At 33.7% G+C, this 24,397-nt stretch overlaps 3 protein-coding genes across 3 annotated transcripts; 2 read left to right on the top strand and 1 right to left on the bottom strand.

Annotated features, from left to right (window-relative positions):
• Nucleotides 1-1,895: 1,895 nt before the first annotated feature.
• On the top strand, nucleotides 1,896-2,660 carry LOC141691854 (uncharacterized protein At4g02000-like). The gene has a single exon (XM_074496606.1). The coding sequence runs from the start codon at nucleotides 1,896-1,898 to the stop codon at nucleotides 2,658-2,660; it is 765 nt and encodes a 254-aa protein (XP_074352707.1).
• Nucleotides 2,661-7,971: 5,311 nt separating this feature from the next.
• On the top strand, nucleotides 7,972-15,611 carry LOC141692696 (rhomboid-like protein 20). The gene is made up of 8 exons (XM_074497611.1): nucleotides 7,972-8,156; nucleotides 8,240-8,340; nucleotides 10,635-10,775; nucleotides 11,647-11,713; nucleotides 12,921-13,072; nucleotides 13,244-13,345; nucleotides 14,056-14,184; nucleotides 15,086-15,611. The coding sequence occupies exons 1-8, from the start codon at nucleotides 8,132-8,134 to the stop codon at nucleotides 15,251-15,253; spliced, it is 885 nt and encodes a 294-aa protein (XP_074353712.1). The 5' UTR covers nucleotides 7,972-8,131; the 3' UTR covers nucleotides 15,254-15,611.
• Nucleotides 15,612-16,591: 980 nt separating this feature from the next.
• LOC141693621 (uncharacterized) lies at nucleotides 16,592-20,810 on the bottom strand. The gene is made up of 6 exons (XM_074498773.1): nucleotides 20,445-20,810; nucleotides 19,769-19,861; nucleotides 19,196-19,429; nucleotides 18,438-18,540; nucleotides 17,754-17,983; nucleotides 16,592-17,151 (listed from the first exon to the last, which is right to left on the bottom strand). Exons 1-6 carry the CDS (start codon nucleotides 20,759-20,761, stop codon nucleotides 16,929-16,931), a joined length of 1,200 nt encoding a protein of 399 aa, XP_074354874.1. The 5' UTR covers nucleotides 20,762-20,810; the 3' UTR covers nucleotides 16,592-16,928.
• Between the last annotated feature and the right edge of the window lie 3,587 nt (nucleotides 20,811-24,397).

Genomic DNA, 24,397 nt, shown 5'->3' with positions numbered 1-24,397 from the left:
GTTAATGGAGTTACACGGTTTTTAATGTTACAAACCTAATAACTTTCACCCACTTCCACAAGTCAAACTTTATAAACCAACTATAAAGTGACAAGTATCACTTTTCACAATTACTTCTAGACAAGAAATTTATTTCACTGCTATATTGATAAACACAATTTATATAAAAAAATAACCACAAATTATAATAAAAAATTTATCCTGTTATAAAAAATTATTATTTGAAGACAAACATCAAAAGCCAAATAATAAAATTATTGTACTATTCTGGAGTCAAATCTATAAGACAAATCTTTAAATTATTGTATTATTATACACAAACCTTTATTTATGTAAATCGTCAGCTTCCATATTATATTATTGCAAAAAATCCAATACTTGCAATGTATCGTTATTTCTAAAGCGAAATTCTACATCTACCATGCGTAGCGGGGGCATCCTAGTATTTCATAGTTTTTTATTTTAGCAATGATTTTGAAAAATAAAATACTTTACATTTTTTTGTGATAGTACTTTTAAATATATTTTATTAATTGGTTTTTCAATTTTGAATTATAATAGTTTTTTATGTTATTATTATATTTCTTCTTAATTTTTATGTTTTAGAAAATTCGTGTACTCCAAATAACTTACCCCTTTTACAAAATGAAACAAAACGCATGTAATATATATACTTAACTATAATTTCAATGTTTTTCTTATTTTATATGATAGAAATTAGAATGATTTTTTATAAAAAACTCACACATTCCAAATATTTTATTAAATAATGATCGACTTTAACCCGATTAACAAATAATTCGTTAATTCTTACTTAGATTTATTTTTATTAAGATAATTGTTACTTGTATTATATAAATATAATGGTTTTAATATGGGTTTATATCATTTTATAATATGTAATAATAGTTAAATTTTTAATTAATTATATGTTGTGTTTATTATACAAGTTATTAAGTATTAAATAGAATATTAGAATAAATCAAATAAATATAATATATAACGTATTTTATTAGATTTAAATTCAATTTAAAATTATAATAGTTTTATTATTATTTTAATTATTATTATTATTATTATCATTATTATATTTATTTCTCGTTTTTATGTTTTATGGGATTAATGATGTATAATTTTTTAAAAGAAACAATATACATGTCATATTTATATCTAAATATAATCTAAATGTGTTTTTTATATTATAAGATAAAAAAATTATTTTTCAACAATATTTTAAATCAAACTTGCACATTTCAATTTTTTGTAAAAAATGTTATTATTTTAACCCGATTAACAAATAATTTCTTAATTGTTATTTATATTTATTTTTATCAAGATTATTGTTACTTGTATTACACATACATATATATAATATAATAATTTTTTTATTATTTTATATCATCTAAGAATATATATTAATAGTTCAATTTCTTAATTACTTATTTATTGTGTTTGTTATACAATTTATTAACTATTATAATTGTATAATAGAATAAATAAAATAAATATAGTATACTTTGAAATTAACAGATATTAAAATTTTATTCTTTTTAGTCAATATAATTTTATACTACACATGACAATTCTTTAATTTTTCTAAAGAAACTATTTTTAAACTTATTTACAACTGAACTATTTCAATATTGACTTTTAAGAAAATAATAATTTTAATATATTTAAATAATATACTTTTTCTGTTTCCAACTCATATGGTTCACAAATTAACGGCTTTATAAATCTAAGTAGTGAATGAAAGTCTCGTCTATTGACGTGTTTTCTCTCTGACCCATCTTGTGATTGTGATGAGTTTATCTTAAGTTCTATATCCCCGTTTTCCATTTTCAATAAATTTTAATCTTTAGATCCCTTTATTTTGGTTGTATTTCTGATCAGCCATGACAGGTACGTCAAGGAACCAAGATGTCATTGAAGGATATGAAAGACTGAAGATATCGGATGATGATGACCATGAAGGTCTTATACTGGAGGATCTCCCAGCAGGCGAACATAATAAGAATTATGATTTCTGTTTGTTTGGTTCTTTCTTGACAAACAGGAAGGTAAACTTCGGTGCGTTGCAGGAAACTTTATCATCGATCTGGAGACCAGTTAAAGGAGTTTTTATGGAGGAAACAAGCTACCCAAACCTCTTCATCTTTAAGTTCTTTCATGAGTTGGATGTTAAGCGTGTCCTGGATGACGGGTCATGGACATTTAATCAGCAAGTGTTACTTTTGAAGAGATTGGATATGAATGAGCAACTAAAGGACGTGCACTTAACAAATGTTTTCATGTGGATGCAGATTTATGATCTACCCATCGATTTTAATTCAGAGTTCATATTGAAATCTATAGGAAACTATGTTGGTAAATTCATTGAAGTGGACTCAAAGAATTTTCAAGGCCTTAGTAAAAATTATCTCAGGATTAAAGTGGCCATAGATAATAGACGTCCGTTGAGGAGTCACATGAAGATTAATAAAGCAGGGGGTGGAGATTGGCTATGGATTCATTTTAAATATGAGAGATTACCATCCTTTTGTTTTTATTGTGGCATAATAGGACATTCGAAAAAATTCTGTGAAGATCTTTTTGATAATCCTCAGGCTGGAGAGACAAGGAAATATGATAGTTCTTTAAGAGCCCCGATCAGGAAATAAAATACTTATAAGGATAACCAATGGCTCAGGGATGCGAGTGGAGGTTCTGTTAACATGTATAGCTCGGGCGGCTATGGTGCTTTTCCGGTGGAGAAAGAGGATAAGGGTGTGGTGGTAACAACTTCCCAGGTCTCTCGGGTGGATCAGCGAGAAAGGTGCATGTTGTTGCGATCACAGAATATCCTAGCTACAAATCAGGAGCTGATGGATAAGGAAAATTTCAATGTAGAAGTTAATATCCCTGTAAATAAGGGATTAGTTGTTTCCAAACAAAAAAGAACTCGTGCGGATTCAGTTGGAGATAATAAGGGGGAATTAATTCAAAATCAGCTTAATAGAAGGGATATTGTCATGACATAATCAAATATTCAAAACAACCAAAAAAACTTGGCATTGGCGGGACCTGTTTTGCAGGCCTGCCCGCCACAATGAGTTTGTTATTCTGGAACTGTAGAGGCTTGGGCAATCCTCTAACAGTTCAAGTTCTACTGGACCTAGTCCAAATGAAGAAGCCTATGTTCATAATTTTAATGGAGACGATGTGTAGTGATGAGAGGATGGAAAGTGTTCGAGCAAAATTACGTTATGAAGGTTTGTATACAGTTGCAGGTCCTGGACATGGGGGCGGCTTGGCTCTTTTCTGGAAACATGAGGGTGCTTTAACAATTACAGCATCTTCACATAATTTTATTGATGCTGAGGTTCATAGAGAAAACATGGATCTGTGGAGACTCACTTGCTTTTATGGGTTTCCTGAGCGTTCGAGGCGACGTGAGTCTTGGAATTTACTGAGACGTTTAGCTAGTCAATGATCTCTGCCATGAGTGATTCTGGGAGATTTTAATGATATTTTAAGAGACTCGGAGAAGAAAGGTAGAATCAGACAACCTCCTTGGCTGATTAGTGGCTTCAAAGAGGCTATTTTTGATTATGGACTTTCAGATTTACCTCTGGAGGGATATCCCTTCACGTGGGAAAGAAGTAAAGGTACTAAAAGAGGGGCAGGAGAGTTGTTAGACAAAGTTTTTGTTAATGATGATTGGAGAAGTCGATTTCCAACTCACAAGGCTCAAAATCTAGTGGCACCTTCGTCTGATCACTCAGCTGTTTTCTTTTAAATTCAAATATGGAAGCCTGTTACTGGTAGGGCTCGTTTTCGCTTTGAAAACTCGTGGTTGAGAGAAAAAAGATGTAGTGAAATTATAGGGGAATGTTGGGCCAAAACTAGAGACATGGGTATTGAGAAAAGAATTGACTACTGTGCTCGTGAATTGAAAGCTTGGGGAGATAAATTGTCAAAGAAGTTTAAAGAAAATCTGTATAGTTATCGAGAAATGATGGAGAGGTTCAGGGGATTTAATGACGCGTTCTCTCAACAATGCTATAAGGAAGCTCTGTCAAACTACTCAAAACTTTTGAAACAACAGGAGGATTTTTGGCGAAAGAGAGCGAAGCAACATTGGTTGAAGGCGACTGATAATAACACAAGGTACTTTCATGTGTATGCTTCTGCCAGAAAAAAGAAAAATCAGATTGTAAAGCTGAAAGATGATGATGGTAATTGGCACGACTGGGATCATGGTCTAGGTGATGTGGTTGGGAAATACTATGATAAACTTTTTTCAGTAAAGTGATGTAGAATGCGATGAAGTGTTAGACCTTATTGGCCCTCACATTACTGATACTCAAAATGAAACTCGTACGGCTGATTTCTCAACAGAGGAGGTAAAGAGTGCTATTTTCTCTATGCACCCGGATAAAAGCCCAGGTCCAGATTCTGGGACATAATAGTTAACGATGTTTCTACAGCCTGTTTAAACATATTATCTTCAAATGTTATTCTTGTTGGTCTTAATGATACCCTAGTTGTTCTTATTCCTAAGAAGAACAATCCGGAAATAATGAATGAGGTGTGGCCGATTTCTTTGTGTAATGTTATGATGAAGATCGTAACTAAGATGCTAGCTAATAGAATGAAAGGGGTTCTAGCAAATGTTATATATGAGATGCAAAGTACTTTCATCCCTGGAAGACTTATAACTGACAATATCATAGATGCGTATGAGGTGAACCACTGTATGAAGAGAAAGACTCGAGGTAAGATGGGCTATTCTGATTTGAAAATCGATATGAGCAAAGCTTATGATCGTGTTGAGTGGAAATTTATTGTAAATATAATGCTGAAAATGGGGTTCCAGAGTAAGTGGGTAGATTGGATTCAATTGTGCATGTCCACTGTTAGGTATAACTTTCTTGTCTCAGGACATGAAGTTGGGCCTATAATTCCAAGTCGTGGTTTACGACAAGGTGACCCTATATCATCTTACCTTTTCTTGTTGTGTGCTGAGGGTCTATCTCGTTACTTCAGAGGAATCAATCTATTGGAGCACTTCATGGCTGCAAAATAGCAAACTCCGCTCCTATTGTTTCACATCCTTTCTTTGCTGACGACTGTTATCTTTTCTTTAGGGCAATAGTTGATGAAGCTGATTGTATTAAGCACTGTCTCAAAAGGTATGAGAGAGCTACGGGACAGCAAAAAAATTTTCAAAAGTCCAGTATAAATTTCAGTCGTAATACAGTTGATGATTAGCAGGAAGCTATCAGTCTGTTGCTTCAGGTGCCTATACGCAATGATGATTCTTACCTGGGATTATCAAAGACAGTAGCAGGCAACAAACGTGCAGTGTTCAGTTACATTAAAGAAAAGATCTGGAATCGTTTACAGAGTTGGAAAGGCAAAACCATCTCCCGTGCTGGTAAAGAAATTCTGATTAAATCTGTCATTCAAGCAATTCCTTCATGTGTGTCTAGTATTTTCCTTTTACCTATTTCACTTTGTGAAGAAATCGAGATGTTGATGAATAAATTCTGGTGGCTCTCGAATATGGAAAAAAGTAGTGGAATCAGGTGGCTAGCTTGGGATAAAATGTGTTCTCCTAAGAAATTTGGTGGCATGGGTTTTAAACGAATAAAGGAGTTCAATATTGCTTTGCTTGGAAAACAGATTTGGAGACTTCTCACTGTTCCTAACTCTTTTGTTGCTAGAATGCTCAAAGCAAGGTATTTTTCTGCTTGTTCAGTTCTTAATGCAGGCTTGGGTAATAACCCGAGTTATGTTTGGCGTAGTATTCTGGCTGCTAGGGATCTCATTACTTCTGGTAGTATTCTTAAAGTGGGTGATGGTACGTCTATTATTATCTGGAAAGATCCTTGGCTTCCAGTGCAGGGATGTACAAAGATTCAAACTGACATGGTACCTAGCTTGGAAAATGCAAGAGTTTGTAACCTTATGTCTATGGAGGAAAATGCGTGGGACTATGATGTTCTCAGAGATATTTTTTCTCAGGAGGATGTAGAGAAGATCTTAAAGATTCCACTGTCAAATACGACTCGTGAAGATAAATGGATTTGGTTGGAAGATAATAAAGGCCATTACACGGTTAAGAGTGGGTATAAAGTCCTTACTCAAGGTGTTTCTCAGAGTCTAGAAGCCTTTTTTTCATTTAAATGGTTGAAACTCTGGAATTTATCCATTCCTCCGAAAATCAAAAAATTTATCTGGCGAGTAGTTCATAATTGTCTTCCCACTATGGAGAACCTAAGAAGAAGATTTGTGTATATTAATCATCTCTGCCTGGTCTGTAAACAGTCTTTGGAATCTATGGATCATATTCTTTTGTTCTGTCCTTTTGCTACTAGGTGCTGGAACTTTACTTCGCTTATGTCTGGTCTTTGCTTAACTCAAACTGTTCGGCATTTACTGGTTGATCTTTTTGATGGTGGTCTAGTTTCTAAGGACCTGGAAATGATGTGCTCACTTATGTGGAGTATATGGAACCACAGAAATTCAGTAGTGTGGAACAATCGTTTTAAGAATTGTTCTCAGGTTACGAATGTGGCAAGTTCCTCTCTCTTTCAGTGGCAGCAAGCGCAGACTACTCAAAACCGTCAGAGTGCTTGTTATGATCGTGAAGGCATGATGGTTTGGAAACCTCATCCTTCAGGATGGCAAGTCTGTAATGTGGATGCAACTTTCTTTGATCAAGATAACAAGAGTTCTTATGGCTGCATTTTAAGGGACGACGCTGGTTCCTTTGTAGCAGAACGTGGGAGTCGCTTTTTGGGTGCTTTGGATGCTCGAGTTGCAGAAGCTTTAGCTTTTCGTGAAGTTTTGTCGTGGTTGAAGAAGCTGGGAGTGCAGAGAGTGTATATGGAACTTGATAGCCTTATTGTCGTTGAGGCCGTTCGTTCTAAAACCAGTGATGATTCCTATTTTGGTGCTGTGATAGCAGATTGTTTGGAGCTTTTAAAGAATTTGAGGTTCTATTGTGTTTATTTTATTAGAAGATCAGCGAATATGGCAGCTCACAGCTCACACTTTAGCGCAGGTAGCTAGTTCTATGTTTGGTCACGAAGAGTGGAGCATATCTCTAAAATTCGTTATTGGGATTTTTTTAAAAAAATAATATACTTTTTGTATGATTTTGTTAGATATGTTGATTTGTGATTAATATTTTAATATAAATATTAAGAACATACGGTGTTCTAAAGTCATAATTATAAAAATTTCATGTCAACATTCAATATGATATATATTTCAACATGTCGTCGTGTAATATGTTTTATATATTAAATTTTTTATTTATTTTTAATTTCTATCACGCGTATGTACGTAAATTATATAAAAATTTTCTATAATGTTTTCACACCTAATATAATTTTTTAATTTTATTTTTTTTTGTTTTTTTTTAATTTTTAATTAAATGTTTATTTGTTGTAATATCTGATATATTAATTAATTAATGTAATTTATTTTTACATTTTTTAGGTTTTCTTATTTATGTATTTGTTTATTTGGTTGTAAAGGTTTTTAATATTTGTGTAAGATTATTATCTAAAATATTTTCATATTATAAATAATTAGATTGAGTTGCTTGTGAAGTGGATGGAACCAAACCATTTAACCTTATCATTTTAAGTACCTTACACTAGGATATAATATAATTGCTTCACACACAACTGATTAATTCACAAATTTTAAACTTATTAAATAATTATTGTATCTAAATACAAATTCAATGAAATTGTATTATTTTTTTTGACTAATTTTGGCTTATAGCCTTACAAATGAGTATCTGTTCTCAACAATTCTCGGGGTGAGCCAGATCGAACTCAGGATCTGGGACAACAAAGGATAAGCCCTTTACCACTTGACCTATCCAACCGTGCTCCAATGAAATTGTATTTATTTTTCTTGAAACAAATTCAACCAAAATGTTATATTTTTTCAGAAAGGGGTCAAAATGTGATGTGAAGTGGGGGTTGGTTTAACTCAACAAAACAAAAGATAAACAAGAGAGACTTGGAGACGAAGAGAGTAGTACAACAACAATAGCACATACGATACGTATATAAAATTAGACTTATAATCGAGAGAGAGAGAGAGAGGTCGTTGGTTCACTTTGAAGATGAACGGCGGCCCATCTGGTTTCAGTGTGTATCTATCTATCTGTTTCTCTACGCCACTAATTTGTATGTATATCTGATTGATTTGTGTGTATATGTTTTACTTGCAGATAATGCTCCGATCACAAGAGCATTCGTAATAAGCTGTGTGATCTTTACAATTGTTTTTGGGATCCAAGGTCGTTCTAACAACCTAGATATCTCATATCAGGTACTAATCCCCCCCCCCCTCTTAACTAATCTCATTCACTTTACTTGTGTAATTATTACATTTCAATATGATCTTTTATTGTTATTTTTTTTGTACATATAGGACTTGTTTAGTTTTGCACCTCTGTTAAATCTCGTAAGTATATGTTTATGTGTTTCGATTAATAAATTGGATGTCGAAATTAAGGAAATGTGTGATTTCTAGGGTTTTGAGTACACTAGGTGGTGCTCTGTGATTTAATATTTAATCTCCGTTTATTCGTTATTATGATCTTCAATCATTTGTATCTATTGGCTTCACAACCCTAGTGCTTATCATTTGTCGCTCACATTTCTAAATTAAAAATATTCTCCGCATTAAAACGTATGATTCCTATGTACTGTTTAACCACTTCATTCATGCTGATAGTCTTGCACACATCAAGAAGAATGGTGGCTACAATGTTTACACTTTAAATGATTCAAATATATGTGTTAGGTAAATTTTGACAAGTTCATTTGACGTTGAAATGTCATGTAAGTTTGTATTGTGGTGATACAATGTGGCGAGGCCCAATAATCTTGATTAGGGGTAAATATGGTAATTAATTTAGTTGATCCTCTATATTATTTTGTTACAAAGACTTATTTTGGCCTTAAATTTGATTCTGGTTATTATTAACATTTTATGACAATCTAATTTGTTGATTACATGTTAAATTTATTGTTATACATTTTTTTCAAACTATTGCATTTTTTTTTCAAAAAGCGCGCTTCTCGCGTTGCGCGTTGCGCTTATGCTCCAGGAAGCCTTTGCGCTTCAGTGCGCATCTCGCGTTAAATAACACTGCATTTACTATGTCCAGCCCAAACGATCCACAACTGTAAGAAAAATATCGATTCATGACCCCAATACTACAAGTATAACACTCGGACAATTTTGTTTACATTTCAATAATACGCACTTAAGCAGATTACAACATAAGCCTCAACTTCTCCATCCCCCTTCCAATCCCCCCTTCCCCCTCTCCCTCTATTTCTCTCTCCCTCTCGCCCCCCTCCGTCTCTCTCTCTCTCTCTCTCTCTCTCTCTATATATATATATATATATATATATCCCCCTCCCTCTCACTTCATATCTCTCTCCCCCCATCACAGGCATGCATGTCCACCCACATCCACAGGGCAACACAACATTATTCTCATATTGTAAGTGTAACTGACACATAGATGGAGTGTATTGTTCAGTAGAAAAGAAAATACACAAGGGGCATACAAGAAATGCTCTATGATAGAGCAGACTTGAACTGTAGTGTACAAAAAGAGGAATTGTATCCACGCCCACCCACATCAACAAAACATTATTCTTGTAGTGTAACAAACACGTAGATGGAGTGTATTGTTAAATAGAAAAGAAAACACATAAAGGTCATATAAGAAATACTCTAAGATGGAGCAGACCTACACTATTGTGTAGAAATATGAATTGTATCCAACAAATCACTCTTTCAAAGTTATAAATTCTACCACTTTTAGAATCTCAGGTGGAAGTTGCTAATCGTTGAAATTTCTCTCAGTCAACATACTCCAAAGGGCAAGGATGAGAAATTAGAAATACTATAGATCTGCAATTTTCTTTCCAACCTAATACTGACACACAAATACAGAAAAAGTCTCCAAACTGTAAGGAGACCAAATTTCAGCTTTTAACCTCAAAAAATTTCAATAGTGGCTTTAGGCCATTTGAGAAAACATATAATTATCTTTTATTTATTTTGAAACTGGTTTTTAGGTTTGTTATTATTCATGCAATGTGTATTGAAGGATATATATATACATATATATATAATTACCTATCAAAATTTTTAATAATGAAGAAGTATGCAGTATGCCGTTTGCGGTATGCGGTATGCAGGGTATGCAGTATGCGGTATGCATTATGAAGTATGCAGTATAAAATTATTGTCTTTGATTAACATGTATAGGTTATGAACATGCTGTCCGACCACATTGGAACTAGGTCGAATTGTGAAATGCTTCGCGGGTTTTAAACACGGTACATAGTGAAATCTTGAATGGAATCCCTCAATCAGATCAGTATGTTGAGAGTATTCTTTTTACGATTCCATAGGAATTAAAGGTTAGCGATAGAACGTGTCCTTCAATGTGTAGAAGTCAAAGGAATTTAGGATATTGCAAAATAGGAAGACTACTAGAATGTTTCCTGATATAGACTTTACTAGTGAAGTTTTATATTGCCTACTACTCAATATTACACTGCATGTAAGTTTTGACGACATGTTTCCAAAAATTACAGGATATTTTCAAGAAGCTTAAACTTTGGAAGCTAATTATTTCGGTTTTCGCCTTCTCATCCACACCGGAGTTGATGTTTGGAGCATATCTATTGTACTACTTTCGGGTGTTTGAGAGGCAGATAAGTTCGAACAAACACGCTGTAAGTATTTTTCTATTTCACCATGTTTGAGTGTTTGATATATAATCTTTCTTCTTACTATTTGGGAACAGGAGATGATATACTAATTTCTATTGTTTTCAATTAGCCTCAATATATATAATACATCTGAGCAGAAAGCATTCCACTGGGCTCAAAGCCTTCATCTAATCATCAATTTATTACATTTCTATATTTTATTTCTCCAAACAAATATACAAGCAGGCGGTGGATTGGTTGAGTGGAGAGATCACAATAATGGATCTAAATAAAAGGGTTGTCAGATATTTTATTCATTCTATAGATTTCTCCTCTTTTATAATTTTTAAGGAATCCAAATATTGTAAATTGTAGTGTTTCACTCTCAATTTCATATATGCAGATGCAACTCTGGGATTTATCTTTTTAGCTAAATGAATGAACTTCATTAATGTATCAAAAATGCTACTTGTTCAACATTTTTAAAGATGTCTAATTACTGTACCTTCTATTTTCCTCATTATCAGCCCTTTAGAAACTCATCGATTTCTCAGAGTTTAAAGCCATGTCATTTCAAATATGGGCCTACTTACAATTGCATCTTTTTATGGATGATATGAAGTGACTAGTTGGATTTTTCATTTTTGGGTTCACTTGAGTACTTGGTTTGTGTACTTTTTACTCAATGAGTAAGTAATAGTAATTAGTAGTATTACCACTCTTAAATTATAATAACATTACCTGTTCGTGATGTATGACTGAGTGACATTTCTCTTCTGCATTATTGGCTGTTGCTTTCCCAAGTTAATTAAAAAAGATTCGTTGATCTTGGCAACTTTTTTAACATCTGGATGAATTTGGTTCAGGTTTTTAATACTGTCTTCATATTTTGCAGGTGTTTATCTTTTTCTCTTTGAGTGTGTCTTTACTGCTTGAGTTCCTTGCAGTAGCACTTCTGAGAGGTATTCTACAGTGGTGAATATGTTACTTCAGAACTTTTGTTAATTATTGTTGATATCATTTATCCACTTGCACTACTTTCCTCTTTACATTTGTAGTAACATATTTTTAATGTGGTAGGAGTATAAGTTTGTATAAGTGAATGTTCACTGACCCCCCCCCCTTCTAGCTAGATAACATAACTACTATATCTAATTTTAGTTTGTAATCGGAATAAAAAAAAATTGGGATCAGAGAAATCCAGAGATTGGTTTTTAAGAATTAAGTGGTCAGAATTCATAAAAGTAGAATTTTGTTAGTATTTGAAGTTAAAATATTTATGAAGGTAGAGTGGGCGTTCTCATTTAAAAAACTTTAATCAGTTAGAGACGATCGTGGAATGTGGCAGGAAGGATGTGTCAAGGACTGTTATAAACAGAAAGATCAACTCAACCCTTTTACTTGTCAATGTATAAGAACTTTAATATGTTAGCATGCTCTAAAAAGTAAAAAAAAAAATATAACGGAACTTGGAGGTAAGCTATGCAAAAATTTTGTGGTTACGAACTTGAGAATTAGATATTTTTTATAAAAGCTATATATGTTAAGGTGAAGATATAGAAATTTAAGTATACAATTAAAATTCATGGTAAGGTTAAAAAAGATTAGGGAGTGGAAGTTCAAAGGTTTATGAATAAAAAACTTCTCCCTTTTTGACGAAATCACGACATGATTTGTTACTGAAATTAAAATTTGATATAGAATAAGTATAACTAACTAGAACTGAAAATAAGATCTAGTGTGATCTTATCAAAATATCGAGGTGCTCTGCGGATATTGGTTGGTGAACTGTTTTGTTCCAATTCTTTTATTGTGAGAGGAAACTGGACAAGTGAAGAGCTATAACACTGTCCTTCATCTTAGAAAATATGTTGCATTTTGGTGGTCATAAAAGTACAAGCTCATTTATAAAAAATGTGGAAACAGCTTACTTGGCAATAGAGATTGTGGTTTCCAAAGCATACCCACTTATGTCTAGGATATCTAATAATGTTACATGCTTTTAATTGTGATAGGAACATGAATTAGAAATTAACCAATGGTACACTTTTTTGTACCTCCATGTATGCGGTCGATCAATGAGCTGATGAATGTGCTTAGTTCTTTAATTGTCATTAACATGTTCCTTTTTATATTTTAAAGTCATATCTGCTTTATCTAACTCTGCAGATCCGTCCTTAAATTCGCTCACATCTGGCCCATACTGGCTTATATTTTCTGCATTTGTACCCTTTTACTTCGACATTCCAATTTCAACCCGGTTTCGTGTGTCTGGCCTCCGCTTCTCTGATAAGACTTTCATATATTTAGCAGGTCTTCAGGTGATAAAACTTTAACACAATAATCACTTTTTTCCTCCATTTATATTTTAAAACTTAAATGCACTAATTCTTTTTTCCATTTTATCTTTTTGCTTCATTGCCATACACCCAATTGCTCGCTCTTGTGTTTTTTTTCTCTCATTCATATTTACTTGAGGTTTTCTCTTGCAGCTTCTCTTATCATCCTGGAAGAGATCTATGATACCGGGAATATGTGGCATTCTTGCTGGTTCTTTATATCGGTTAAATTTTTTTTACATCCGAAAATTGAAGGTGATATCATAATCCGTAGAATTTTTTAGATGTTACATATTTTAATAGTCTGAGAATACTTTTATTTACATTCTTAAATATTTTGTTACAGCTGTCAATTTTTTCAAAGATAAGTGTAATGAACTAAAACTTATATAATAATGTTGGAGATATGAGTCTTAGCCTCTTAGGTATTATTCATATGTATCGAGTATAAAACATCATGTGATCGAGGCTATGCCACTTGGACTCGGCTGAAAGCGTTCAAATGACAAACTCGGCGACGTTTTAAAACATGTTTAAATCCCAAAATGAAGTTCAGAGTGTCTATACCCATGCCCAAGTATCATTTGTCCAATACGAGTACTGAAGTTGAAATAAGAGTCCAGTTAAACATAGGTTACAGGCAATTTCATCTTTTTTTTTGTATCAGATTAATTGAATAGATATTGTAACAAGTCCGTGGTACTTCATAATAACAACTGATACTAATATGTTAGATAGGTATTGTAACAAGTGCACGGGTACTGCATAATAACTAATGAAAATGGATACTGGAATTTGAAGTTCTAGTTTTCGTTATAGAATTCCCTAAAGCATAATTGCATGTCCATCTTATATAATGGCTTTTCTGATATAGAATAATTGTTGCCAACAAATATGGATACATATGATAAAAACTTTTGTTTTGGAACCCGTCATTGATGTGTGTCCCTTTTTCAAATTTGCAGTTTCCAGAGTCCATTGCCTCATTCTTTTCAAGGCTCTCTTTACCTTCAGTTGGGAGTACATCTGCAGTACCAACTAGAAATGTTATGGGAAATGTACCTACATATGCAGCAGCTGGTCGCCAAGTGGAGGCGAGTTTACATTTAAATTTTGTTTTTTCAGCTTCTTTACGGATTAATGGAACTATATTATGAGTTTATAATACAAAGAAAATAAAGAAGTCCTAGCATGAAATTAATATAAAAGAAAGGGGTATAAAGAGAGATATGAACTTGCATTTTACCGAGTAATTTAGACATGTCAGTGTAAACATTATTGTGCTTATTTATCGACTTTCATGATATTTTTTGTTTGCATGTTTTCACCTTGATTCCGTTCCATTTATCTGTCATTTCAAGGTGTTTTTCTTGCACTGTTTCAGGATTGCAATTATTAGTTTATTATATACCAGCTATATAATCAATTAGCAGATCAATTTGTAGCATCCATTACTTACAATCTCAGTATATCAGCGTCAAATGTTAGTGTAACAAAAGGGTATTAAAAGCAAAAAATTGTAGAAGCAGTCAAATAGAAACAAAAGGGATTAGCGGAGGGATTTTATTTTTCTTTGTAAGTTACCTTATCATTGTAATAAATTGGGTAAATAATTTTTCAGGAGTAGTTATTATGATTATAAATTTAACCTGCCCAGGGTTTAGGTGCACAGATCAATCTGGGTGGCAGTGGTTTATCATGATGAATATCTTTCTTTCTTGCATTAAAAGTTACTCTATATCAAGGTGGAAGAGAGGAGCCGAGGGGGTTAGATTTTGGGGTTTATTGTCCACAAGTGTCCGCTTGAAAATCGGACACTGATGTTAGAATGAGTGGGGTAATTATTGAACTAAAGAATTATGGTAAACCAAGTTAAAATTTCCCTTGTCTTGGGCAATATGTAGAATTTTTGTGGTTGTATTTCAGTTGAGATTTTTCCTACATTTACATTTTCATCGACTTGAAACAACTAAAATTAAACTTGGTTCGTCTCAGGTAAACCAGCCTACGCCAGTATCATCCATGGCAGAGCCGCCAGAGGATTCAATTGCAACACTCGTTTCAATGGGTTTTGATAGGACCTCGGCCAGACAAGCACTTGTCCATGCCAGAAATGACATTAACACTGCGACAAACATCCTTCTGGAGTCACAGTCTCACTGATCTAATGGAATTATCTTCTTACTCTCCAGAAAAGGAAGTTTGCTATAAAATGGAAGAATGGAGCACCACACAGGGAGACTATTTCATCTTTAAAGCTAACAAGGATCAGATTGATCTGATGCTGCAAAAAGTCCGTGTAGTCATGATATTTCTTTTTTTTGGGGGGGGGGGGGGGCTTCTGTTCTCATTTGAACTCAATTATTTTAATCTTTAGGCATATGTACACTGACTGCATTTGAAAATATAGGAGCTGCTGAGTTGTTTGACTGTATCGGCAATTCATATGTAAAGAGATATGCAGAGTTGCAGGTCTCAATCTTGCACATTTTTCAGTTACATGCACGATCTTCCAGTTTTAGTCAGAGTGCTCGCATGCAAAATGAAGAATTGTTTGCTTGACATTATGTATCTGTCCCTGTGACAGGCATCTTTATAAACCAGTATTAAATAAACTAGCAGTCCCAAAGAATTTATGTTTTTGGAGAAGGTATAGTAACTAGTCCATTTCATTATCAGGAGTAAACATAGATTGAGGAAGCGAGAAGGATGATTGTCTTGCTACTTTAGCAAATCAATTTACGGATGAGGAGCAAAAATATGAAGTACGCGAGTAATTTTTTTAATAGTTTGTATTGTTTGGGAATTTTTTTTCAAAGAATTAATGAGCTTTGTTTGGGAATTTATCTTCTTAAAAGGTCCAACAGTACATTGACAATATAGTACACGAGATGGATTGTCATATTGATAATAATGGGTGGCGGTTCCTTTAAGGGATCAATTGTGCTTAGCCTAAAAAATGGATCAATTGTCCTTAACAATGAAATGCACAGCGGGAAGCTCATAAGGCTCACCCTCTTCTGTCAGCAGAGATAAATGATATGCTACACATAGTAAACATAGATTTTGTCATACTAAAAACATCTCACTTCCGTTCATATTGTTTTATGTTAAGGACACAGGATATCTAAAGTCGTGATTTACCTGAATCTTGCAAACAATCTATGAAATATTTTGGGAATTCAAAGTAAACGACAAATCAAAATCACGAGAGCAGTGAAAAATACTTTGAGGGTAATATTGGAAGAAAAATGGAAAAGGATCATCATGTATAAGTGCAAAACTCTAGGGTAGAAGGTAAGAGTAAGACTGTAATATATGGGGGTTGATGTCCAAATTTTGAGGGTAAAATTGGTATTATCCCTATAATGTGACATAAAACACAAAGATATTGCTGAAATGATAACAAATTTTCTGCCGCTATTTCCCAATTAATCAAACAATGCTTAGAAATAATGAGCTTATCTAATTCCTACACATTTAACAGCAACAAGATTGCTCTTAAAATACCTAAACGGACAAGTTACCCATTACAGGCACAGCTTGCAATAATATTTAAGGCAAAATAATCACAAAAATAATCACCTGCTAATTCTTCTGTACATATATTGACACATAACAATGCCACAACATACAGCATCAGAAGTGCCACTTTAGTAGTACTCTCTGGTTACTGGAATATAAAACATGTGAAACGGCAGATGGTTGATAATTCCGATTTTCAAGACAGATGTGGTGGCTCTACTCTGCTGAAGGTAACTGATCAACCACAAGGTATAGCATTGTGATCCGTGGAAAGGATATTTGAGAACGATGAATATGTATAGGAAAAATAATGTCAACACTCCTCTCCATCCTTCGTATAAACAGGTATTTGCCAAGCCTTTGTATTCTTCTTGGGATCGTCTGTTAGGCTGAGACCATTCTCATCTTCTTTGAATGTTCTAATAAATTTTCTTGCACCCATCAAGATAAGTCTTTCTAGCATGAATAGTTGGTAGTTATTTTCGATCAATGGATCTATGATATAGCTGTAATTGGATGAGTATGCTAGCTTGAACCTGCAACATTACCCGTCAGCAAGAGATTTGAGTTCGAGATTCATGCAGTCCATGATCACAAATGCTATTATAATAATAGATTTTTCCAACTTCAGTACAATTCAAGCTGTAGGTACATAATCAATTCATACAAATATGAGATCTCCAGCATACAAAAAAAATTCCGCATCTAAAGTGAGCAGTATTTCTCCTATTAGGTACTGCCTTGCATTTGCTTATCTAGAAACCTAGCAAAGCTAAAGAGTATTAGCATGATTTTGAAGCAAAGTTAAAATGTAGTATCATACATGAGACTCATTAGTTACTTATGAACCAAATCGAAAATCATTTCCACATACACATAACATTTAGCATTCATTAACTTAAGGTACTAAATCTTTACCTTCACAATCCATTAACTTCAATTAAACTAAGTAATTAACCTCCAAATCCTTGCACAACCACTTTGACAATTCCCATAGGACCTATATCATGTCTTTATATAAAATTTTAAGACAGCATTTACAGGATTTATGTTGGTTCCAGATAGATACACGTATCAATTCAGCACCTGATTTTAGCCAAGTTAAGACGCACGTAAGAAATACAATCAAGAAATTTACCTCGCTGAGAGAGGTGAAAAGAAACCAGGTGTCCTCTCATTTGAAGCAATGAAAAGTGTTCGCCCTGCTGGAACCCATTTTGAGATTCTGCAGAGGATAAATTCAGCGCGTGTGTCCCTGTCCAGATGCGGATGTAAGCTCCTGTCAACCCCATGTCTATCTTTTCGAGTTTTTATCTTATCACCTCGACGAACATGAATAGCATCATAGTCACCAAGGTGTAATTTAATCTGTGGGTTGACATAACTTCATGGATTAGAGAGATAACAGCACAGAAGGAATATCATTTTCCTACATTTCAGCAAATATAGAAGACAGCAACACAGTGCAATATAAACATATCATATAACCGAGATGCCCTAATAAAAGCACAATAAAAAAGGTGGGGGTGATGCATAATAATGCTATTTTCGTTCCAATGCTGCTATGCAAGGCAGAACTGGGTAAAAAACTGGGTGAGATGCTATAACTGAAATGTATACATGTCAAAACATCCGGACACGGGAAGAGAATGCTCCGTTTAATCACATTAGTAGTAATATTTCCAGGAAAGCAATGCTCCCAATCTTATCATCAATGGGAGAGTTCAAAAAACAAATTACTATGTTGTAACAAATGATTACCCATTTAACTTAAAATACCACATCCAGGGATAAAATCCTGAACTGTAAGCCACAAACTAACCTTATCTGCAGCATCCTGAAGCTTTTTAGAAGCCATGGAAGGCAGAAATGAATATGGCAACATAATAGCACTGCGATTGTTCCGATCCTTGCACTCCATAAACCTGAATAAAAATTCATGGTTATTACCATTAATAATGTAACAGCATATGAGACTTAGCAGCTTTACTTTTCTGCTTCACCACAATTAAAACTATTTAGTTGTGAAACATATGACATCAAGGTTTGTTTGCATGTGCACGCGACTATGTCCGCCGACGTCTCTATCTATGAAAGAGATAGAGATCAGTTATTACTTACTAGCCAAAACGATATAACAAAATAATTTAGAAACTTTATATTTACCAAGTTACAGTGTACTTAGAAGCGCAAGGTAGACCATGGACCTAGGCATTGAATGAAATCTGGAGGACCTAGGCTGAGTAAGCGGGTCACTAGGCAAATTTAATTTTATTATTTCTTACTTAAACATGTATATTGAAAATATTTATTGTTAGATATTATAAAAGCTAGAAGTGAAGGATCCCCCCCGGGTAGTAAGGCATCCGCTCATCTCAATTGAGGCCAGAGGTTCATATCACTTACATGGGTGTGCGAGTTGAAATATATTTTAAGTAATAGAAAAATGTAAAACTTAAATCTTGTCTAAAACCACTTTTTCAATGGGGCCCATCTACATTACAATCAATTTCAGGGACATAAAACACTGTTTATAGAAAAACAAGGAGCTATGAAACAAGAAGGAGAGGTAAGACTTACCAGGAAAGAGGGCTTGCCGTCCTATTTATGAGAAAAATATCCGAGTATTGACTTCTCTCTTTAAGATCAGTCCGAGTTACTCCTGCTACATGAGCGACCCCTTTGGAACCCATCTTCAGGCTTGTTGACAGGATTTGCAACCACATTTCTGAATTATCCAGAATTGCAGGTACAGTCTTGGATATGAGTTCTAAATCATATAAAGAATCCATTGCACAGGAACTTGCTGCCCACCTATTTATAAAACATACAATATTCATATCACAACTATTGTTCCTATGATTAACATTCATCTGGTGGTCATTAAGGTCGATTGCCAACAAACAAGGAACAGATTCTCATTTGCAATAACAATATATGTAAACAAAAGGAAAAAGCCAACAATATGTGTGCAGGCTGCTTCAGTTCCTCATTGTTAAAAACATCTACCAGTGAGCAAGCCACGCAGAGATAACCACTAATATTAGTACAGCATGGAGAGAGATTGAAACTCAACCTCTTCTGATATTTAGAAAGAAGCAGGAACTACTTACAAATAAAGGGCTAGTACCAAGAACCAAAACCAAAACTCACCCATCATCTAAACTTCCGTTGTTGGCGGCATGAAGGATCCCCTTTTTATTGTGTATTGGATTGATGCACATCCTGGAAGGCATCACAAAAGTTCTGCACAACAAAGACAGTGTAAGTGATACGTTCACAAATTGGTCTACAATATGTTTCTAAACTAGGACTAATCATATTAATCTTGTGAATCAATCACCAATAAAAAATAACTATAAGAGCAATGTATACTTTAATTGAAAGACGGCAAAAAAGATACAAGAGCAACTTAAAACTTACAGAAAAGAAAAGAAAAAATCAGCTGTGACAGGCCATCACAAACACCAGAACATATAACCAAGAATAGTTAAATGCAGCTTAATTTAGTTTATACAAAAATAAGATGACTCTTGATAAATTCATATTTCCAATTTCATTTCAACGATAAAATTCATTTACGAAGGGAATCCCTGAACACAAGGGGTCCGGTACATCCTCAAGACCCTCTACTAATTGGTAAAAAACCTTAAAAGTCTTAAATTACACCCAAACTGGAAATTAATTTATCATGGTACTAAATACATTAACCAAACTAAATCACTAATTAAGCTACCAATGTGATGAAGCAAACATCTTTAACACATTATTATTATTATTAAAGTTATATACTTACAATAAACACAAAGAAAATGTAAGATAAAGTTACCTATTAAGGAACAAGGCCTCTTCAAGAGCACACCTAAGACTAGATTCTTGATGTCCGAGACCTTCACAGGACCCACAATGCTTACCTGGACAATCAATTCTATTACCCCAATACAAGTACTTATCGTACACTGTGTTTTTAGTATTGACACTTACAAACTCTTTGAGTCTTTTTTGAGTGTTAGAAGATGACCCATTTGTGGAATTGAAAGAAGAAAGAAGATATAATATAGATATAACAAGAATGGCGGCTGTAAGTATCAGAACTGGAGATCTGGGTTTCTGGGGTTTATTCTTTTGAGCTCTGTAGATCGCCATTACAGACAACTCTACTTGCACGCTCAACTCTGTGCAAGGAAATAAAACACCCAAAGTTTACTCGTAATTAAAAGAAATGTTATAAAAAATGTTCCTTGAAATAAAAAAATGTCCTATTTTCAAATATCGTATTTTAAAAATATTTGATCTGTCTAATTTTAAAATTTAATTTATTACTTAATATTATTTTGATTGATATAATTTATCATAAATAAAAATAATATATTATATTTTATTAAAATTTATTCAATTTTTGTTTCGAATTGTCAATTTAGATAAAATTCCCAATTTAAAGATAGTCACTAATTGGTTTCATATCTTTTATTTCTATTATTTATAGAGACTCTCATTCCTTAATAACTACAAATCTATTAAGAAAATAACTTCTTATTTTGAAAACAGGTAGATATTAAATGTTAAGGTCATCACTAACCGTTTTGATCCAAAAATTCAAATTTGGATCACCACTTGATCCAAATTCTGATCCAAATTAACTCCAAAAGCATGATCCAAATTTCGATCCAAATTATCTTTTTCATATTATAATACACAAATATTATATTAAACTCTTCATTTTTTAATTTAATTTTTAACCATTATGAGTTATTTATATTATATTTGATAAATTATTTAAATCAAAGAAAAATGTTAATATACGTAAAAATAATTAAAAAATTATATGCTCAATTAATGAAAAACATATTCATTTTATTAATTAAGATATAAAATATTATTAACATTCATTAATTAATCACAAATCAATTTTAAATCTAATAAACTAAAATATATTAATAAAAAAATATTATTTTATATTAAAACTAAATTTGGATCGGTGAACAGTGTTGATTCAAATTTGGATCAGTGTTATTCACTGATCCAAATTTGGATCACTATTTGGACCATTCAAGAATTTGGGATAGTTTATCCAAAATTTACATATTTTGGATCACCATCAAAAATGCCCTAAATCTTCCTATTTTATTATATTTAAACTTTTAATCTGGCCAGTGTTTAGGATTTACTAGATCTAGTTACACTTCATCTATGAGATATTTGCACTTCGATATTTTGATCTTGAATATGTTAATTATTTTCGTCTCTCAATTTCGTATTTTTGTAAATATTTGAAAAGAGAGTAAAATAGCAACAAAATTAAAAAAAAAAATTAATATTTCCATTGAAATTAAGCAATTACAATAATTACATTTATTAAAATATTGTCAAAATATTCATTTTCAGAATATAACAAGTAGCATGGTCGGAGACATTCAGGTATAATTTATGAATTTCAGTTATTCTAACCCCAAATATTTGGTTTGAAATTTTATTTATCCAAACTCATTTCTAATATCCTCAATTTATCGATTTTTTATATCGAAGAGAGGCGACGATGGATGCGAGTGAGGTAGAGGTGTCCGCAGGTTGGTTTGCGAGCAAAATTCTAATCCAATTTATTTAATTTAATTTTTAACCTAACTAAAGTTCGGTTTAAATTTTATCAAATTCAATCGGTTAGAATTTTGGTTGGATCGTTTCAGTTTGGGTCAGGTAAAATAAGCTACTAGAAAAATCAATAAAGCGAACTTGTCCCCAAAATTTTCATCTAATAATTTTTAAAAAAAATAGAAACTTAAATAATATGCTTAAATAAATATTGATATTTAACAAAGTATATTACAGTTATATGCATGGGATTCAGGGACTTCTAATTTTTTGTTTACAGTAAGTCATATGAACTTTTTTTTGAAGCAAAACGTACTTGCATTAGAATGCCTCAGCAGTAATTACATCCATAAGGAAGTCCGGAGCAAAAGTACTCCACTCCCTGAAGTTTGACTCAGAATGAGAAGTCCGAGCTAACAAATGAGCTCACTCATTCGCAGACCTATACACAAATTGCACTAGCACGCTATCAAAATTCTTACTTAGTTCAATGCGATCGCTAACAATAGAATGAAAATAAGAATTCCCAGTCCCTCTGTTATATGCATCAGCCAAGAGTTTCGAGTCAGTCTCGAAAACACACCTTGTATATCCACACTTCTTCGTCCAAGTCATTAGCTCCTTAAAACTAATGGCCTCTGCTTCTCGGGGTTGCCATATCCCTGCAACTCTTTGACACCCTGCTCGTAAGAAATTCCCATTTTCGTCCCGAATAATCCCTCCAATTCCAACTGCATGATTCAGCATGAATACAGCCGCATCTATATTAATTTTTACCCAGTCCCTTGGAGGTTTATGCCAACATCTGTCACTTGAGCTCACCATTGGCTTGTACTTTGCAGTGTCTAACTGTGATTTCCTCCAATCAGCTAGCAAATTTAAAGCAACATTCTTCGTACCAAACACCGACAGGTCCATCTTATCCCGCACCCACTTGTTTCTCCGATTCCACATACTCCAACAAATCACCGCAACCAACACGTACTGCTCCTTCATTCCAGTTGTAAACAACCGTTTGAAGATATAAATAATCGATTCATCTTGGAGCACTTGGACCCAGTTTGAAAACCTCAGCGACTCCCATACTGATTTTGCGAAGGAACACTCAAACAAAACATGTAGCGCATCTTCATTCCCCATGCGACACCAGGAGCATCTACTTTCAATTTCAACCCATTTTGTTATTAGAGCTTGTGCTGTAGGAAGACATAGCCTGCATGTCCTCCATATGAAAAACACAATTTTTTCAGGCACATCCAGTGTCCAGATCTTCCTCCAAAAAACTGCATCTAATGTGTTATGCTCTCCAATACGCTTACGGTAACAACTTTTAACCGTAAAATTTTCTCTATCCTCGTACACCCACATCCAAGAGTCTTTTCTTTCTACTACAGGCAGGGGAATATTCTGAATGAGTTGAACATCCATGTTATTGAAAATATCCCTTAGTATCTCATCATCCCATTCCCTCTCATTTTCTCGCATTAAACTGTGCACATTAATGTTCTGTAACTCGACTGACAAATCTGTTGTGATGTAGCCATTCTCCTTACTTGGCAGCCACGACACTTTCCACACCCTTGTTTCATTACCTGACCTAATCTTCTTACGACATCCCTGTGCAAGCACCCCTTTAGCTTCAAATATACTCCTCCACATATAGCTTGGGTTGTCTCCCAATTTTGCGTCAAGAAACTCAGAATTGGGGAAATACCTTGCCTTCATAATCCCCGTGAGAAGAGGATTTTTGTTATTTATCAGCCTCCACCCTTGCTTTGCTAACATTGTCATGTTAAAAGCTCTCAGATTTTTGAAACCCAACCCTCCTGCCTCTTTTACAGTACTTAATTTATCTCATGCCATCCATCGGATTCCTTTCCTGTCAGATCCTCCCCCCACCAAAAGCTATTCATTTGACGTTGAATTGTATTACAGATCTCATTTGGAATAAGCAGCAAATTCATCCAAAAATTTGGTATAGATTGCGCCGCTGTTTTTAGTAGAACACACTTCCCAGCCTTCGACATAGCAGTATTTTTTCAACCTTGCAATTTCTGACGCACACGGTCGGTTAGACAACTAAACACCTCATTCTTCTTCCTCCCTATTATCATCGGCAGACCCAAATACTTCCCTGGACTTGACCTCTCCCCACTCCCAGCAGACCACAAATCATTCCTCGCACTTCTTCTG

This window comes from Apium graveolens, chromosome 10 (genome assembly GCF_009905375.1).
Source record: "Apium graveolens cultivar Ventura chromosome 10, ASM990537v1, whole genome shotgun sequence".
Taxonomy (NCBI): Eukaryota; Viridiplantae; Streptophyta; class Magnoliopsida; order Apiales; family Apiaceae; genus Apium; species Apium graveolens.
This window is presented reverse-complemented; position numbering and strand designations above follow the sequence as displayed.

What these genes read in the sequence shown, in the direction of transcription:
- LOC141692696 (XM_074497611.1), top strand. Translation starts at nt 8,132, where the DNA reads ATGAACGGCGGCCCATCTGGTTTCA. An exon ending in TGCAGTAGCACTTCTGAGAG is followed by an intron (nt 11,714 to 12,920) that starts GTATTCTACAGT and finishes CTAACTCTGCAG; the next exon opens with ATCCGTCCTTAAATTCGCTC. An exon ending in TATATTTAGCAGGTCTTCAG is followed by an intron (nt 13,073 to 13,243) that starts GTGATAAAACTT and finishes TTTCTCTTGCAG; the next exon opens with CTTCTCTTATCATCCTGGAA.
- LOC141693621 (XM_074498773.1), bottom strand. Translation starts at nt 20,761, where the DNA reads ATGGCGATCTACAGAGCTCAAAAGAATAAACCCCAGAAACCCAGATCT. An exon ending in GAGGCCTTGTTCCTTAATAG is followed by an intron (nt 19,862 to 20,444) that starts GTAACTTTATCT and finishes TTTGTTGTGCAG; the next exon opens with AACTTTTGTGATGCCTTCCA. An exon ending in AACGGAAGTTTAGATGATGG is followed by an intron (nt 19,430 to 19,768) that starts GTGAGTTTTGGT and finishes TTTTATAAATAG; the next exon opens with GTGGGCAGCAAGTTCCTGTG.
- LOC141691854 (XM_074496606.1), top strand. Translation starts at nt 1,896, where the DNA reads ATGACAGGTACGTCAAGGAACCAAGATGTCATTGAAGGATATGAAAGA.